This window comes from Grammomys surdaster, unplaced genomic scaffold (genome assembly GCF_004785775.1).
Source record: "Grammomys surdaster isolate TR1022 unplaced genomic scaffold, NIH_TR_1.0 279, whole genome shotgun sequence".
NCBI lineage: Eukaryota > Metazoa > Chordata > Mammalia > Rodentia > Muridae > Grammomys > Grammomys surdaster.
Window position 1 is genome coordinate 9118660 of NW_021604720.1, and position 18935 is coordinate 9137594.

General features: G+C 40.9%; 1 protein-coding gene across 2 annotated transcripts in view; it reads left to right on the top strand.

Annotated features, from left to right (window-relative positions):
• Spata7 (spermatogenesis associated 7) overlaps positions 1-15109 on the top strand; it is a 40587-nt gene extending 25478 nt beyond the window's left edge. For both annotated transcript variants that reach the window (XM_028777281.1, XM_028777282.1), the window contains exons 6-11: positions 5501-5934; positions 7167-7233; positions 9725-9840; positions 12116-12193; positions 14122-14179; positions 14399-15109. In XM_028777281.1, the coding sequence (XP_028633114.1) occupies positions 5501-5934; positions 7167-7233; positions 9725-9840; positions 12116-12193; positions 14122-14179; positions 14399-14968 (1323 nt within the window). In that variant the 3' untranslated portion in view covers positions 14969-15109. The remainder of the gene's footprint in view (positions 1-5500; positions 5935-7166; positions 7234-9724; positions 9841-12115; positions 12194-14121; positions 14180-14398) is intronic.
• The last annotated feature ends 3826 nt before the right edge of the window (positions 15110-18935 follow it).

The window sequence follows — 18935 nt, forward strand, 5'->3', positions numbered from 1 at the left end:
CATGAGGTTTTTATTACTAGTGCTCTATAGTATAGCTTGAAATCAGGGATGGTGATACCTACCTCTAGAAATTCTTTTATTGTACAGGATTGTTTTATCTTTCAAGGTGTATAAAGAACTGTGTTGGAATTTTTATGAGAATTGGATTAAATCTGTAGATTGCTCTTGGTAGAATGGCCATTTTTACTGTTAATACTATGGATCCATGAACGTGGGATATCTTCCCATCTTCTGATATCTTGGTCAGTTTTCTTCTTCATACATTTAAACTTCTTGTCATACAAGTCTTTTACTTACTTGGTTAGAGTTACACCAAGATATTTTGTATTACTTGTGGCTATTATGAAGGGTATTGTTTCTCTTAATTTTTTCTCAACACATTTATCATTCATATATAGGAGGGCTACTGTTTTTTGTTTTGTTTTTTGTTAACTTTGTATCTAGCTACTTTGCTGAAGGTGTTTATCAGCTGTAGAAGTTCTCTAATAGAATTTTGGGGGGTCACTTATATAGACTATCATATTATTTGCAAATAGTGATACTTTGAATTCTTCCTCTCCAATTTGTATCCTCGTGATCTCCTTTAGTTGTCTTACTGTTCTACCTAAAACTTCAAGTACTATATTAAATAGATATAAAGAGAGTGGACAACCTTGTCTTGTCCCTGATTTTAGTAGAATTGCTTTAAGTGTCTCTCCATTTAATTTGATGGTGGCTATCAGCTTGTTCTACATCATCTTTAACATGTTTAGGTACGTGTCTTACATCCCTGATCACTCTAAGACTTTTTATCACAAAGGGTGTTAGACTTTGTCAAAGGCTTTTCAGCACCCAACGGGATGATCTTGTGTTTTGTTGTTGTTTTTTTTTTTTCCTTTCAGTTTGTTTATATGACAGATTGCATTGAGAGATTTTTGTATGTTGAACCATCCCTGGATCTCTGGTATGAAGCCTACTTAATCATGATGGATGATATTTTTGATATGTTCTTAGATTTGGTTTGTATTTTCTTGAGTACTTTTGCATCAATGTTCATAAAGGAGACTGATCTGAAATTCTCTTTCTTGGTTGAATCTTTGTGTAGTTTAGGTATCAGGGGGACTGGCCTCATAAAATGAATTTGACAGTGTTCCTTCTGTTTCTGTTTTATGAAATAATTTGAGGAGTATTGGTATTCACTCTTCTTTGAAGGTCTGGAAGAATTCTACATTAAAACCATCTGGCTCTGGATTGATTGATTGATTGATTGGGAAACTTTTAATGACAAATTCTATTTCCTTCAAGGTTATAGGTTTGTTTAGATTGTTTGCCTGATCTTGCTTTGGTAAGTGGTATCTATCAAGAAAATAGTCAATTTTGTTTAAATTTTTCAATTTTGTGGAGTACAGGTTATTGAAGTAAAACCTAATGATTCGCCGGGCGGTGGTGGCGCACGCCTTTAATCCCAGCACTTGGGAGGCAGAGACAGGTGGATTTCTGAGTTCGAGAGTTCGAGGCTAGCCTGGTCTACAGAGTGAGTTCCAGGACAGCCAGGGCTACACAGAGAAACCCTGTCTCAAAAAACAAAACAAAAAACAAAACAAAAAAAACCTAATGATTCTTTGGCTTTCCTCAGTGTGTGTTCTTATGTGCCCCTTTTCATTTCTGAGTTTACTAATTAATTATTCTCTTTCTTCCTCTTAGTTAGTTTGGCTAAGGATTTATCTATCTTGTTGATTTTTCTCAAAGAACAAGCTCTTGGTTTTGTTGATTCTTTGTATTGTTCTCTTTGTTTCTAATTGATTGATTTTAGCCATGAGTTTATTTCCTGCACTCTACTCCTCTTGGGTGTATTTGCTTCTCTTTGTTCTTGAGCTTTCAGGTATGTTAAGTCACTAGTATGAAATCTCAGTAATTTCTTTATGAAGGCACTTATTGCTATGAATTTCCCTCTTAGCATTACTTTCATTGTGTCCTTAAACTTAGGTATGGTGTGCATTCATTTTCATTGAATTCTAGAATGTCTTTATTTCTCTGACCCAGTGGTCATTCAGTAGAGAGTTGTTCAGTTTCCATGAGTTTGTAGGCTTTCTGTTGTTTCTGTGGTTGTTGATGTCCAGCTTCAATGGTGGTCTGATAAGATACAAAGAGTTACCTTGGTTTTCTTGTATCTCTTGAGATTTGTTTTGTGACTGAGTATATGGCCAGTTTTGGAGAAAGTTCTTGAAGTGCTGAGAAGAAGGTATATTGCTTTGTTTTTGGGTGAAATGTTCTGTAGATATTTGTTAGGTCCATTTGAGTCAGAACATCTGTTCCATAATTTTTCTGTTTAGTTTCTGTCTGGATGACCTGTCCATTGGTGAGAGTGGCATGTTGAAATTTCCCACTATTAATGTGTGGGGTTCAATTTGTGATTAAGCTTTAGTAAAGTTAAGAATGTGGGTACTCTTGCATTTGGGGCATAGATATTCAGAATTGAGATGTCATCTTGGTGTTTTTTTTTCTTTTGATTAGTGTCTTCCATCTCTTTTGATTAATCATGGTTGGAAGTCGATTTTTATTAGATGTTAGAATGGCTATCCCAGCTTTCTTCTTGGGTCTGTTTCCTTGAAAATTTTTTTCTAGCCTTTCACTCTGAAGTAATGTCTATCTTTTATGTTGAGGTATGGTTCTTTATGCAGCAGAATGATGGATCCTGTTTTCACACCCATTCTGATAGTCTGTGTCTTTTTATTGAGGAATTGAGTCCATTGATGTTGAGATATATTAACGACCAGTGATTGTTAATTCCCATTATTTTGATGGTGGTGGTGATACTGTGTGTGTGTGTGTGTGTGTGTGTGTGTGTGTGTGTGTGTGTGTGTTCTTCTTTTGTTTTTGCTGGTGTGAAATTATTTCCTGTGGTTTTTTGGATTTAGTTAAGCTCCTTGGGTTGGAGTTTTCCTTCTAGTATATTTTGTAGAGCTGGATTATGGATAGATATTGTTTAAATTTGGTTTTGTCATGGAATATCTTGTTTTCTCCATCTATAGTACCAGAAAGTTTTGCTGGGTATAGTAGTCTGGGCTGACATGTGTTGTTTCTTAGAAAGTACAAGACATTTGCCCAGGACCTTCTGGCATTTAAAGTCTCTATTGAGAATTCAGGTATAATTATGATAGGTCTACCTTTGTATGTTACTTGGCCTTTTTGCTGTGTAGCTTTTAATATTCTTTCTTTGTTCTGTACATTTAGTGTTTTGATTATTATGTAGTTGGAGGATTTTCTTTTTTGGTCCAGTCTATTTGGTGTTCTATACCCTTCTTGTATGTTTACAGGGATCTCTTTCTTTAGGTTAGGGAAATTTTCTTCTATGATTTAGTTGAAAATATTTTCTAGGCCTTTGACCTGGGAGTCTTCTGTTCCTATTAATCTTAGGTTTAGTCTTTTCAGTGTCCCATATTTCCTGAATGTTTTATGTCAGAAACTTTAGATTTAACATTTTCTTTGATCAATGTATTGATTTCTTCTATCCTGTCTTCTATGCCTGAGATCTCTCTTCCATCTCTTGTATTCTGTTGGTGATGTTTGTGTCTATAGTTTCTGTTCTCTTACCTAGGTTTTCCATCTCCAGGATTCCCTCAGTTTGTGTTTTCTTTTTTGCTTCTATTTCCATTTTCGGGTCTTGAACAGTTTCGTTTGTTTCCTTCACCTGTTTGATTGTATTTTCCTGTATTTCTCTAAGGTATTTATTCATTTCCTCTTTAACGGCATCTGTCATCTTCATAAGGTTGGATTTAAGGTCATTTTCTTATACTTTGGCTGTGTTAGGATATCTAGGGCTTGATATAGTAGGATAGCTGGACTCTGGTGGTACCATATTGCCCTGGTTGTTGTTGATTGTGTTCTTACACACTGGTCTTTAGCCATCTGATTGACTCTGATACCCAAAGGTCTCCAGGAATGCAGGCAGAGCTGTGAGCTGGAAAATGGAGTGCAGAGGGAATGAGCCAATTTACTACTATTGGGTGTGCTTTACAGGGACTTGGAAGGCAGAGGATTCAGGGAGCAGAGTCTTCCCTGTTTGTCCCTGGTGTCAGCAAGCCTCTGGGAATCCAGGCAGAGCCCTGGGTTGGAAAATGGAGCTCAGGGACAAGGGCTCTGTTCACCACTGCTGGAGACCCCGGTTTGCCTACGTTTTTTAATAAGCTTTAGTGATGAATGCTTTAGACACATTTAGGTTATTCTAAATTATCTACATAGTAGACTTAAATAATTGGGTGGATTTTATGGCTAACAGATATTTACTATAGTTATAGAATATTCTCACTGAAAAGAGAGTTGCAATTTCAGATGCTGGCTTTGGCCTCCTAGTGTCTTAGCAGATTCTGCATAGGATCTCGTGTTTCAGAACACATATCCTCACTGCCCACACTGTCCTTCCCTCACCCTGTGATGTCAGCTCATGTGATATCATCTCTCAGGACTCTTCCAAATGCTTCCCTTCCAGCTGTTGCAGTCCCACAGATGCAGCTGCTTCTGGGCTGTAATACTAACAAATATATGGATATGTTTCATGTTTGTGAATAGAGTATGAAACATTTAAAAAGCAGTCCAAATAATAAAAATTAAAATCTATTCATTCTTTTATAAAACATAAATAATTTGGAACTTTTTATAAAAACAGGTATTAGATTTTTTTTCACATAATCTGCACCTAGCCTTATCTTCAACTGAATTGAGTTTTCAACTGTATCTGACAGTTGTAAGATCTTGTTACATCATTTCTTCTGCTATTGTCCATGAAAGAGATTTATTACTTAGTCGTTCTGTGATTATAAATTGGGTATGTATTCTTGACATGAACTTTACATAAATCCAAATCATAGAGACAGTGTACAACAAATCAAATCTACTTAGCCATCTCAGTGGCCCCCAGCCTCTGTATTTCTGTCCTTAGAGGTTCTCTTTGGTATTTCATTTTAGTTAAACTTTACACTGATAGAGCTTCCTTTATAGTCAGTCTAATGCCGTATATATTTCTCCTTACTCTGGGTTTAGCTTACACCATTCCTCTGCATATAAATAATTCTTATGGCTATTAATTAATAGCTCTGTAGGATTCAGAAATTTCTTTCCAAAAAGACAAGCTCTTTGTAACCTCCTTACTTAGCTATATCAGTTTATAAGTTAACTGACCTGTACATTATCAAGAAAGGAATTAAGATCAATGTAAGATTCCTTGTGCTATAAAAAAATTCTAAAATTGATAGTCTTTCAGATGAAATTTTAAAACAAATAATATACAGTATTAAAAGAGTAGATCATCTTGTACCTGTGTTTCTGGTCCTACCTTTCTTCTAGAAAATAAGGATAGGTGTCTCAGTAGTAGAACACTTGCCTGGCAGCTCAAGGCCCTGGGATCCAGCCCCATCATTGTGAGAAAAAAACGTGCTCAGTTAGAGCCAAGATACATGTATAAGTTAGTCCCAAGATTCTCCAGTGACAGGGCAACTGATGATATCATATCAAATGTTCTTAGCCCTCAGGGGAACCACAAGACCAGGATGTGTTACTAGAAGAAATGACAAGATATCCACCATTTCCAAAGTCACTCGTCTCTTCTTCAGAGGGACTGCATCTAAGCCTGCCTGAATCAAATAAGATGCTCATGCATGGCACCCAGAAGCATCCCAGCACCCCTCCATCCAGGTACTCAGGCTGTGGACATGGCTGTGACAGGCGGCCTAGGAGTGCCCACCAGTTCCAGGTACTCATCTCCAAGACACCAAGTGGAGATCTGTTAGAAAAGCACTCTGACCTCTTCTCTAACAATCAATCGCCATTCACTCCACGGACCTTAAAAACAGAAGCAAAGTCCTTCCTATCACAGTACCGCTATTACACACCTGCCAAAAGAAGAAAGGATTTTTCAGATCAGCGGATGGAAGCCGAAACCCAAACCGAATTAAGCAGGTCTGTATGGCTTGTCCAGAGCTGACTGCAAGGCCAGCGAGTCAATGGAAATGATTAATAAGCAGTATTTCTTTCTTTGTTGTACACTTTGTATGCCAGCCTTGAGATCCGGCTGGGCTTTTCAATGAGTTAGTTGACGTTCCAATGGGTTTTAGAAGCAGCACAGTAACTTTTTTGAAGCTATTAGATTTGTTAAGTTCTTATGAGTGCTATATAAGTTGTTGTAAACATAGTTCTTGGACTTTTGTATGTTCTTAAATGTTGCATTTTCAGAGAAGCCTTAAGATATAGTACCAGATACTATAGTTATAGATATGTATCCACGTTAACAATGGTAAAACAGTGAAGCCCAGAGGGGAAAATAAAATCCTGTCCAGTTCCCTGTGTCTCTTTTCCTGGCACAGATTCATAGCTAATATGGTAACAGCTGCAGGCATGACAGTTGAGAGAACATCTGGAAATTAAGTATGATTTGCCTTGACAGGGTTTCCTTCTCCTGTAGTGGGTGGGTCATGACAAACATACAGTAAGTTTGCAAAGTAATTGAAATTTATTTTGTACTAGATTTTGGTTGTTCAAGAAGTCAAACATTGTAAGACTGCTTTTATGAGTACAGACATGAGGTGCAATGATAGCAAATTCATGTGTATTATTTAATTTTAAAAAGGAATAGGGTCTGTAATAGAAACCATCAACTGGAGGAGGAATGAAGAACCCTGGCGGATTTGGCAGCACAGATACTAAAACTGAAGTGAGGCAGATTAGCGTGGTCGCTGTGCACCCATGCAAAAACTGGGGTGCAGGCTGTGCTGGGAGGAGCTAGGAGACAGTAAACAGAGTGCAGCTAACTGGGGTGCAGGCCACACTGGGAGGAGCTGGGGGACAGTAAACAGTGAACTAGAAACATGTCTGAAATTATCCAAGAACAAGTTTAATAGGTAAGAAAAGAAAGATGCAGAAACTATCATATCTTTATAAATGTTATAGTCTCATTTCTCTTGCCCCACTGTATATTTAACTGAAATCTACTTTTCAAGTAAGGAAAAGGAAGCATATGTGAACCGAATCATGTCTATTTTCAGATTCATAATTAGAAATAACACATTTTTTAAAAAAGTAAATAGTTGGGATTTTATTCGCTTATACTATTCTTTTTTTTTTTTTTTTACAATAAAGCTTGTTGTTGCTGTGTTTATAAAGAAGTAACAATCATTTCTTTGTAAATGTTGTAGCTTTGACTCTGAGCTTGGGACAGCTGAAAAAAAGAGCTCAAAGGATTCAGAAGTGAACATAAAACAGGTACTAAACAGACGATCTTTGGAATTGTAGGTGCTTTGACTTCTGTAGAATACATACAGCTATTTGGACTATCAGGAGTGACCTGTTGTGTCTGAAGACAGCTACAGTATACTCATATACATAAAATAAATAAGTAAATCTTTAAAAAAAAAAAAAAGTCAAGCACAGATTTAGGGATACAAAAACAAATTAATCACACTCAACTTCTTTTTCCTCCTCTGAAAATGGGCAGGAAGAGATGAGTTTACATTTCAGCCATTGATAGCTTTCTGACAGAGGGGCCACTTAAGGGTCAGAGAGAAAATATCCTCTGAGAACCAAGTGTCTTCCTAAAAAACTAACTAACCTGCAGGGTCCTTGGGAGAAGGCAAAGTTCCTAGCCTGGGAAAGGCTTCAAAATGATGCCTGGCTTTACCCTGAGTTTTTATGAAAGTAGTTAGGCCTGTAGATAAGTAAGTACATTGACCTGGGGCAGGCAAGCAATGCGCTCAGTACAGAAGCCTGATAACCTAGTTCCCCGGAACCACTACGGAAGGAGAAAACTGATTCCCAAAGTGTCTGCTGACCTCTACACGTGCACTGTGGCATGCACATGCATATGCCTGCACTCACACAATCAACATGCACACGTCACTGTCATCTTCGTAGTAATGATAGTGTGAGTGAACATGTTGAGGGATTCAAGTGTTCATAGTCCTTCAAGAAAAGGACGGGTCCTCACAGGAGTGTAGGAGCTGAGAGTGCTAGTGGAGTGGAAACTACAGTACATCTACACTTTCGCTTTTAGAACTGTAAAGCATTTTACATAAGTCAGCTCTGTAGGGCTGGGATGTCACTTGGTAGCATGAGTAAAGCCAGTATACCATACTGTATGGACTTGCAGTGACGCTGTAATGGTACGTGCTCGTTCCTGTCTTTTTGTTGTTGTTGTTGTTGTTTGTTTGTTTTCGAGACAGAGTTTCTCTGTGTAGCCCTGGCTGTCCTGGAACTCACTCTGTAGATCAGGCTAGCCTCGAACGCTCGAACTCAGAAATCAGCCTGCCTCTGCCTCTCAAGTGCTGGGTTTAAAGGTGTGTGCCACCACCACCCGGCCATTCCTGTCTTTTATCTTCATTTCTTGATGTTTTCATTTTGAGACAAGTTATGTGGAACTCACTATAAAGACCAGGCTGGCCCAGCTCGGCTTCTGCGTGTGCCACCATGCCCAGCAGTTGTTTTGTATGTTTGTTTTGTTTATGTGTACGGACGTTTTGCTTACATCCAGGAGCCATCATTTTGTTTGTTAATATTGTTCATGTGCATTGCTCCTGCAGCTGCTTTCATGTGTGACATAGGGGTGTTTGACACAGATGCGCTTTTTAATCATGGATTTTTTTTCACATTTACGTAAAAACTACACATTTGTATCATTTTCATGGATTTCAATTCTATCTTTTGTTTTTTTTTTCCAATGTGGATGAGCACATGTATATGTGTAAGAGGAGGATGTCTCCCGTCCAAGTAGTAACCAGACCAGCTCTGCTTAGTCTCTGGGGTCAGACAAGATGGGCACTTTCATGGATAGCCAGGTGTAGGAGCTCATCTTTAATCCCGGTACGTGGGAGGCAGTCAAGAGCAACCTGATCTACACAACAAGTTTCAGGACAGTTGAAGCTACCTAGTGAGACCTTATCTCAAGTGAATAAACATGTAAGAGACAGTATGACTGCAGAGCACTCGAGGTGAGATCAGACTGTCTTGGCAGGCGCCCCAGGTCTACCTAGAGTGGTGACCCTCGTCCTTCAGGCTCTTCAGAGCTGGGTTATATACACGGACTCCTTCCTCAGCCTGTAACTTATGATTTCCTAATGCTTTTTTTTTTTTTTTCTATTTTTGGTTTGGTTTGGTTTTTTGAGACAGGGTTTCTCTGTGTAGCCCTGGCTGTCCTGGAACTCACTCTGTAGACCAGGCTAGCCTCGAACTCTGAAATCCTCCTGCCTCTGCCTCCCAAGTGCTGGGATTAAAGGTGTGCGCCACCACTGCCCGGCTAAATGACTTCATTTTTATGTTAATGGCACCATTTAAAGAGCATTGCGAGGGGGGGGGGGGTGGCATACGCCTTTAATCCCAGCACTTGAGAGCCAGAGGCAGGCTGATTTCTGAATTCGAGAGTTCGAGGCTAGCCTGGTCTACAGAGTGAGTTCCAGGACAGCCAGGGCTACACAGAGAAACCCTGTCTCGAAAAAAAAAAAGAAGTCATTTCATCTTTAAATAAACCTGAGGAAAATGCTGACTGTGTAAACTATTCTGAAGAGTTTTTGTTTTAATCTATCAGGTACTTTTGTGTATTCATTTTTTTTTACTCACTCTGTAGACCGGGCTGGCCTCAAACTCAGAAATCCACCTGCCTCTGCCTCCCAAGTGCTGGGATTAAAGGCGTGCGCCACCACCGCCTGGCTAAAACATACTTTTGAAACAAAATAAAAATGTATTGTTTTTGTTCCACTTCCAGGCACCCAGTTACATGAGAAATGGTGCTGAAGACAAAATAGCTCCTGTGCCCTCACAAGGACAAAATGTAGCGTGGGACAATATTAAAGATGGGATTCTGCAGCAGTCCTCAGAAAGGTGGGTGGCAGCCTCAAACCTGGATCTGAACATGGTGGAGGGGGGCCTGAGGCAGGAGGATTACTGAAAGTTCGAGATCAGCCTAGGTTGGAGTGAAACCCCATCTCCATGTAATGGACATACAGTATTTCCCCTGAGTACTACTTTAGTATATATTTTAGTGTTGCACAATCCTATGGCACTAAGGAAATTTGATAAAAATGCTCAGTAAAGGTTAGACTTGGTTTTGCTAACGTGCTGATAAAGGGAAAGGGATGTTCGTTTCCAGTGGCTGCTCTGGAGGAGAGATTCTCTGGCAGCCTTACCATTTGATGAGTTGAAATCTGTGATTTGGAGACTGACAAGCTGTCTCAGCAAGTGAAAGTACTTGCCTTACAAGCCTGATTAACAGTTGGATCCCCAAAAGCAGTGATCTCATGGTACTTGTCTATATATGTCTATACACACACATACACACACACACACACACACACACACACACACACACACACACGGTCACACAATAACTAATAAAATTTTCAGAAACCAAGAGATTGTGATGTGGACCATTCCCACATGCCAGTGTTTGGTGTGCCCGGCTGGTGAGAGATGCTCTGTAAAGACCTCTCCTCGTGTTTAGTGACTGACATTCACACCTAGCACAATGTGGGACCAGCAGGTTTGCCTCTCGACTGCATTTCCCCTGTAAGAAACTGGGTGTGAGATAAAGGGAGAAGAGCTTTCACTCGGGAAGAAGGAGGACATGTTTGGGATCAGAAAAGAATGTACAGACCCTCAGGGCTCAGCTTCTCCCTCGGGCCTTTCTTAGGGAGAGCCAGCCGAAGGCCACAAGTAGGCTGAGTTTTAATTCCCTGTCCTTGAAACTCATTGCACTTGTACACACACGCACGCATGCACATACCCACAGAATTAACTCACGGTAGGAAAATGCACAGACACAAATTCCAAAGCATATCATTGCTAATGTAGAATACCAGTCACACAACATATGCCAACCTTTTATGTTGTCATTAAAATATTTACTTTTCTCTCTTTCTGGGACACCCTGTAAGCTCTCCACACAGTTTTCTCCACACAGTAAAGTCTACTCTGAGTAAGATCCTGTCGGCCTCTTCATACTGTGGTGGATTAAGCCTGGGGACATGAGACCATTTAAGACTGGAGCTCATCTCTCTCCTCCCAGCTTTGGACTATCAATTGTTTAGTCAGTGCTGATGGAGGAACTATGGCATTTTATCTCTAGTAGAATTGTGTCCCGAAGTTAATAACATCTGTTGATAATTTCTAATTGTAATTATAAAATTCTTGCTTATTTCTATAATAAGACAGTAAAGAAGCCTGCAGGGAATGATTTGAAACTCAGGGTCTCTTTGGTGGTTTGGGATGCATACCGTGTCATCGATGGTGTCAAAGGTTAGATTACAGTTTTAAGTTACATTTTTCAAGAAAATAGTGTATTTTATAGTTTTATTTATTTCCAAGCCTGGTTGTTCTTAAGCAAGTTCCTGTGGCTTGGTTTCAAACACACCGGTTACTCAGCCACCTCTCCCCAAGTAGTGCATTCAGCAGTCAAGTATTCTCTTGCCGTTTCCCTTCCTTCCTGAGTTAGCTAAGTAGAATCAATTATAACAGAATCCTAACCTTCTTATAACAGGCACTAAAATTTAGACATTAAATAGTATAATAAATGAACACATTTTTGTGTTCAAGCAATTTAAAAATTACTACAGCATTTTCATCTAAAAAAATGCCTATTAGAAATTCTTTTCTTGCCGGGTGGTGGTGGTGCACACCTTTAATCCCAGCACTTGGGAGGCAGAGGCACGCGGATTTCAGAGTCCGAGGCTAGCCTGGTCTACAGAGTGAGTTCCAGGATAGCCAGGGCTACACAGAGAAACCCTGTCTCGAAAAAAACAAAAACAAAAAAAAAAAAGAAATTCTTTTCTCTTTTATAGGGATTTTGAGAAAAAAAATTCTTTCTCCTCAGTAAATTTCCTAATTTAAACATAAGATGCTGAACTCAATAAGGATTATGCTGCCCTGGGTGACATCTCCCTTAGTCTTTCTGCTGTTGTGAATATTCCAGAAAGATGAAGCTTTCCTCTGTTGGGTGCTAGTTTCTCACTTTTACTATTTTCCTTTTTGAACATGAGAAAACAGATGTGTTTTATAACATTCCCTGTCCTCAGGGGTAGCAGTCCCTGTGATGGGAGCGGGGCGCTCCTGCCTGGGCTCTCTTGCCATGCAAGGGCTCTGACACTCTCTTCCTCTGCAGTGAAGAAGAACTGCTGTACCTGAGTTTCATGGAAAATGTGACGGATGAGATCTTGAAACTTGGTCTATTTTCTAACAGGTTAGAAGGGTTTGATTTTTTTTTTAATGTTTATAGTACTTGATGTTCATTAAATATTTTTCATACTATATGATTTTTTTAAAGTTACTTATGAGGTTGCAAAAAGTTATATTGTTTTTATGATCATTTTCTTATAATTGATAGAAAATTATAAAGACTATTTCACACTCCATAGAAAACAATATTTTATTTAAATATTTTATTTAAATATTATAATATCTTGGTTTATATCAGAATATATAATGAATGGAATTTTTGCTATCTGGACAGCCTTCCAGAAGGACCCAGGTTCAGATCTCAGCACCCACATTGTGAGCCAAGTATGGTCTCGTTCAGGGCAGTCAGAGGCAGAGGCAAGAGGTTTACTGCGGTTTGCTGGTTGCCAGCCTACCTAAAAACAGGAAGTTCAATTGAGGAGAGACCTTGCCTCACAGGAATAGGCAAAGAATGATAGACAGATTCGGTCCTTGACCTTGAGGGATACACAGGCATGCACACAAACAAAACTACTAACTTTAAGAGCTACATAGGGAGTTTCTAAGTTTCAAGGTGAGACAGTCACTTCCCAGCAGCACCGATGTGTGGAACTCTACTGGACTCCACATTTTACATGGTTACATGGTAACTTATATGTTTTTTAATACAACCCCAAAATTTGCATATCATTTACATGTTTCCTTAAATGTTTATATTTTCCTCTTATGATTTAGCATTGGTTCATAAAACCAAACATAGAACCAGACTGAGAAAGAAAGTAAATGGTACAGGATGGAGTTCTTACACTGAAGGTGTTCACAGTGCACCTAGTTGATGAGAAAATGTGTGTGTGTGTGTGTGTGTGTGTGTGTGTGTGTGTTTATATCGAAATAATATGTTTATTTAATCCCAGCTTAAGGAAATACATAAGCATAGAACAATGTCCAGGAGTGCAATTCCAAAATGTTAACAGTAGCTATAGAGTAGGGTACAAGTTTCTGGATCCTTTAAAAATGATAGAATAACCCAGGCCTCCTGGGTTACTGCATGTTGTTGAGCATGAACAATGATAACTTGAGTGACCAAGGAAATTGTTTCCGGAGACTCGTGAATAGTTCGTGTGGTAATGGGTCTGCTGTAGAAAGAATACCTTCCCTGAAGCTAGTCACTTCTCAGTTACATTCTCTGAAGGGATTGTGACCTTTGCTTCTCAGTGAAATTTTCTGAAAGGACCACAGGGGAGAGGAAACGCATCCTAGAGATGTAATTTCTCATCTTTAACATGGTTTTCACTGGCCTTCAGATCCTGGCTTAGGCAGAAAGAGAGGTAAAATTGCTGCTGTGGGCTGGGCGTGGTAGCACACACCTTTAATCCCAGCAAGGAGGCAGATCTCTGAATTCCAGGTCAGTCTGGACTGCTTAGCATTCCAGGCCAGCCAGGGCTACATAGTAGACTGTGTCTGGGTTGGGTGGGGGTAGACTATGTTTAACATAAATACCTGGGACTCACCTGGAGGCTGTTCTGTAGGCTTGGCATCAACGGAGTGTATACTTCAGGAGCCAGGGCTAACTAGTTCTCTGAGAGCATTTTCTGTAGGATTTGGTGAAGAGCACAGGGAGCTTTTAGTGTCTGTGTGTCTAATGGGGAGAGAGATTTGCAGGCAGTTTTATACTTCACCTAAAACCTTCACAGAAACATAAATAGTACACAATCCTTCAGATAGACTGGCATCTGTTATATAACTTAAAAACAAATGCGTAACGGAAGCCAGGCTGCCTGCCAGGTTAGAGAACTTGACAGAGCAGGAAGGATTAGTTTCTAGCTTTGCAGAGAAAACCATTCATCTGAAAACCACTTTCCAGCCTTTGTCGGTTTCTATATTTTGTAACTATTTTACATTTAGTGGATTATCTAATTCTAAGATACTAATATTTTTCTTTATCATTTATAGGTTTTTAGAACGACTGTTTGAGCGACATATAAAGAAAAATAAACATCATTTGGAGGAGGTCTGTCTTTCTTTGGAATTTAATGTTTTTCTGTTCTCTGAAAGAATGTATTTTATTTAAAACAGGCACTTTCCCCCTGTGCTTTTTATGAGGGGAAGGGGGCGGGGGCTGTGAACGTGTTGGTCCTCTGAGCAAGCAGCACTGCAGATACGGGAGCCCGGTCTTAATAGCTTAGCTAATGTAATGAGCCTCAGGATTGCCTTTCTCCCTTGACCCTAGGGGAAGATGCGCTGCCTGCTGCACGGGCTGAAGGTTGACTTAGGCTGTATATCTGAGGAAGATCCAGCAAAGCAAAAACAGTTCAGAATGTTGAATCAACTTCATTTTCAAAAGCCTCTGATTACAAGAGAAAACAAATTTATAAGTGATGAAGAAATAATAAGTCACCATGAGCGTCAGCAGTACCAGGAGGCCCTAGACATGCTGTCATCTATGCCGAAGGACGAAAACAAGATGTTCTCTTTACCGGGGGAATTTTTAATACCCGCCCATAAAGCCAAGCATTCAGAAGGTGTTATAATTCAACAGGTCAGTGATGAAACAGATCATGAAGCCTTACCCTGGGATGAAAACAATCCAAGTGTTTCTGATAGTTTAGCAGACCAGGAAACCTCTGTGGATGTCATTGAAGGTGACAGTGACTCTGAAAGGGTTGAGACTTCCAGGGAACTCTGTTGTCTAAGCACATCACTGTCCCCGTCAGTTCCATTCCCCAGCATCGAAGGTGGCAGTAATCATGATAAGGAATTATCCACTCTAAAAATCATGGAAATGAGCATTGAAGACTGACCTTTGGATCTTCATTAATAAATACTCCATGTGGCCAGTAACTCAATATTACTTTTCTTCTTCTTTTGTCCCCTTTTACATATTAAGATTTCTGTAATTTCAATGCTGTGTAATAAATTACCATAAATTTAGTGTCTTGAAACACCACATATTTATTATTAATCTCACAGACTGTGGTTCAAGAATTGAAATACAGAGTGATGGGCTTTCTACTCTGGTTCAGAAGCTACCATCCAGGTGGTATTCAGGTCTGTGATCTCCTCAGGAGGCTTGACTGAGGGAGAAGCTGCTTCTCTGCTTCAGTAGCCTGCAGGATTCGTTTTCTTGCACAGTAGATCTGAGGGTTTCATTTGGTTTTGGCTGGCTGGTGAACAGATGGCTGCTTGCCATCTCTTGCCACGTGCATTCTCCCTAAGCAGATCACAGCATGGCTGCTTGCTCTTTGATGGCAAAGGAGAACCACAGAGACTGCTAGCAAGACAGTCACTTTTTGCCTTAACTCCTTTGGCTAGAAGCAGGCAAGTCATGGGTCTCTTGCACTCCTCTTCAGGGGTGAGGGGACGGTACAGAAGAGTGCAGATGCAAGGGTGGAAACCCCTGGGTTACCTGAGGCTCCTTCGACACCACTTCTAAAGTCATTTTTCAGAGGAACATGTTTAATCCAACATAGTGGTCTCATGGGCATTTGGGATGGTCTTAAAACATTGCATCTTATAATTAAAGTACGGAGGCCTTAGGGTTATGAGTTTGAGCTCAGCTTGTCCTATAATAGAGACTCTGTCTCAAACAAAAACCAGAGACCACACAAAATGAAAACAGTGCTTCAAGAGACCAGCCTCTCTTTTGTCTTTTCAACTATTTACAATAATATGATTGGCTATTCAGCCACTGGGATGTGCTAAGTTTTCATGTTGCCAGTGTGGCAAGAGGTAGGGAGTGGATGTCTATGGTTTGAGGATGACAAGCTGACCTGGGAGAAACCTGCAGTGCTGAGGTGGAGTCTCCTACACCATGGCTGTTGTCCCATAATGCATCCCTTCCTCAAGCCTCTGGAGATCTCTCAACTCTTAAGGCAGGGTCTTGTAACTCAGGCTTGTCTGAAACTGCTGTGTTAGCAGAGGATGGCCTTGAACTTCTGACCTTCTTGCTTCAACCTCCCCAGTGGTGGTATTAAAGGCTATGCTGTTTTAGAGGGTGTTGAGGACTGAGCCTGCGTCCTTGTGCATGTGAGGCAAGCACTCTGCCAACTGAATCTCTAGCATCGTCATGCTTCTGAGCCCTTGACAAAGATCAAGTATTAATGGCATCTTTCCCCATGCTTCCTTCATCTTAGCTCTTGAGCTAGCCTTGGACTCCTCATCTACCCACTTTTATTTAATTTCTGAACTCCATCTTTCCTCAGCAGTAGCTGTACAACAAACAGATCCTTATCCGTTGCCCATCAGCAGACCCCGACCCTGGCTGCTGCTTCCTCTAACTCTGAGTGTGTGTGTGCGTGTATGTACGTGTGTGTTTGGAGCCCCCATTCTAATCTGTATACTTCTTAGGACACTTTGCTATGATCCTTTAGTTTCTCTTCAATTTTTGTTTTTTTTTTTTTAATTTATTTATTTATTATATGTAAGCATTCTGTAGCTGTCTTCAGACACCCACAAGAGGGCATCAGATCTCATTACAGATGGCTGTGAGCCACCGTGTGGTTGCTGGGATTTGAACTCAAGACCTCTGGAGGAGCAGTCAGTGCTCTTAACCACTGAGCCATCTCACCAGCCCCCAATCTTTGTTTTAAAAGATGAGTTGATATAAAGAAATATTAAAACTGGTTCTTGGGCTCTTGTTCCGTTGACCTGCGCCTGCAGGTTGCCATCTTCCCTCCCCCCCCCCCCCGTCCCTTCCCCCTCTCTCCACGTGGTCATGGCCGGCCTCTACTCTCTAATCCTTTCTCTCTCCCTCTCTCTCCCATGTGTTCTGCCCCACACCTCTTTCTAATTTTTCTTCTGTAATTAATTAAACCAAAATGGGGAAATTACTGTGACTCTGGCGGATGTCTGCAGGTTCCACATGCACTAGCCTAGAACTGGAGCACTGGCTCTCTTCCACGGGTGAGCCTTTCGTGCACTTCTCCCCCTCCTCCCCCGTCATCTGCGGCCGCCTAGACCCGGTTCAGACGGTTTGCCTGGAAAGCAAAGCAGCAATCTGGAATCTGGCTTGCTCCCTTCACCTTCTCTGCCGCCGGTCAGCTGGTTTGCCTGCTCTCTTCCCTCTGTGGTTCTTAGCTCTGCTCTGGGTCTTCCCCTTACATCCTGCTGCCTGGGACCTGTAAAATGAGTGTCAGTGCCTTCCGCCACAAAAACTAACGTTGCAGTGATACGGGACATGCTTACTTTTCCTAACTACAGCCGCCAGAGTCACTGGGCAGCGACTTCTAGCAGCCAGCAGGAAGTCCCACCCTGCTGCCACCAGCAGACCTGACTCACAGCACCTGTGACTCACAGCTTCAACCCGCCAAAGTTACTTAAGACTCTTTCCTAACCTGCCTCCATAGATTCTTATTCAGTTACAACCAATCCTTATGGCTCTCAATCTTGTCAGAAGTCTGCTAACAGTATATTTTAAGTTGATGACTGACAGATTGCCCAAAGCCTCTAACAGTTTCCCAAGATGGTTTCAGAAGACTCCGACACCAGACTCCAAGAACATACAGCCTAGATTGTATGTGAACAAATGCAACGAGACACCCTGAGTCAAATGACTTGGCTAAATCAAGGTAAGTCACTTCTCATGTCACGCGTATCCATTCCACAGAAAAAAGCCCTGCATCTTCTGTGCTTGAAAACCAAACTGACTTCACCCAAGAGACTATGGAAACCACTGGAACTGTTGGCTAGTGGACTCTGTCACTTTTTAAAAATAATATATAACTGGTAGATTGTTGTTTACTCTTTATCAGACTTCTGACTACATTGACAGCTAAGTTTTCACAGATATTATCTGTTACCTCATTACCTAAACTCAGTTGAAAGACTACTTGTGTTAACTCATGCTGTTATCTGTTTTGTAAACTTATAAGCTACAGGAAACCCATTCAGATCTACCTCTCATGGATGCCATCCAGATAAGTACATCTGCCTAAAATTCCCACTTACTACCTATAACAAAGGGTGGGATCCCTCTGGGTTTCAAATGTACATCTTAGAAAAAATTCTTTCCCCAAGTGTTCTTAATCTTATTTCCTACATCTTGTCAAGTCCAAGTGCATCCAATACAGCTCCAGAGAAGCACCTTCAGATGCTCCATCTCCTGTCACACACACAGCTGCTTCTACTGGACCTGTTCCTTCTGGCCTATCCTCAGATGGCTCACTCCATAGACCCTGGACAGCAGAAAACAGCCAGCTCTCCTAAGACCAGACAAACAACCCCCATACACATTCTTCTAGGTTCCCCCTAGAGATATGTCGCCCCCCAATGCCAGCAGGAAGTAGCCAGATTTCACGACGACTCTATTACTGCTTCGCCATCACCTCTTTCTGATTTTTCTTTTTAATTAAACCAAAACGTGGGAATGTTAGTAATCTGTTAAACTCCACCTCCACAGTCACCTGGCAACAGCCGGTATGCTCCTCCCCAGAGTTACCTGGCAACAGGCAGGTAGCCCTGCCCACTACAAAAGGGGCTCCCTGCCCCCTCCTCACTCTTGCTCTGTTGAACTGCGCCTGCACGTTGCCATCTCCCCTCCCCCCTTCTCTTCCTCCTCTCTCCATGTGGTCATGGCGGGCCTCTACTCTCTCTAATCCTCTCTCTCTCCTCTCGCTCTCCCTCTCTCTTAATAAACTCTCCCTTGTGGGGAAAAAAAACTGGTTCTTGGGTATCGCAAAAGCTATGTAAGGTTATGAAGGATGGATTTAGAAAACTCTGATTTAGAGTCTTAAGTAATATCTCCATTTCTATCCTATGGCCCACCTCTG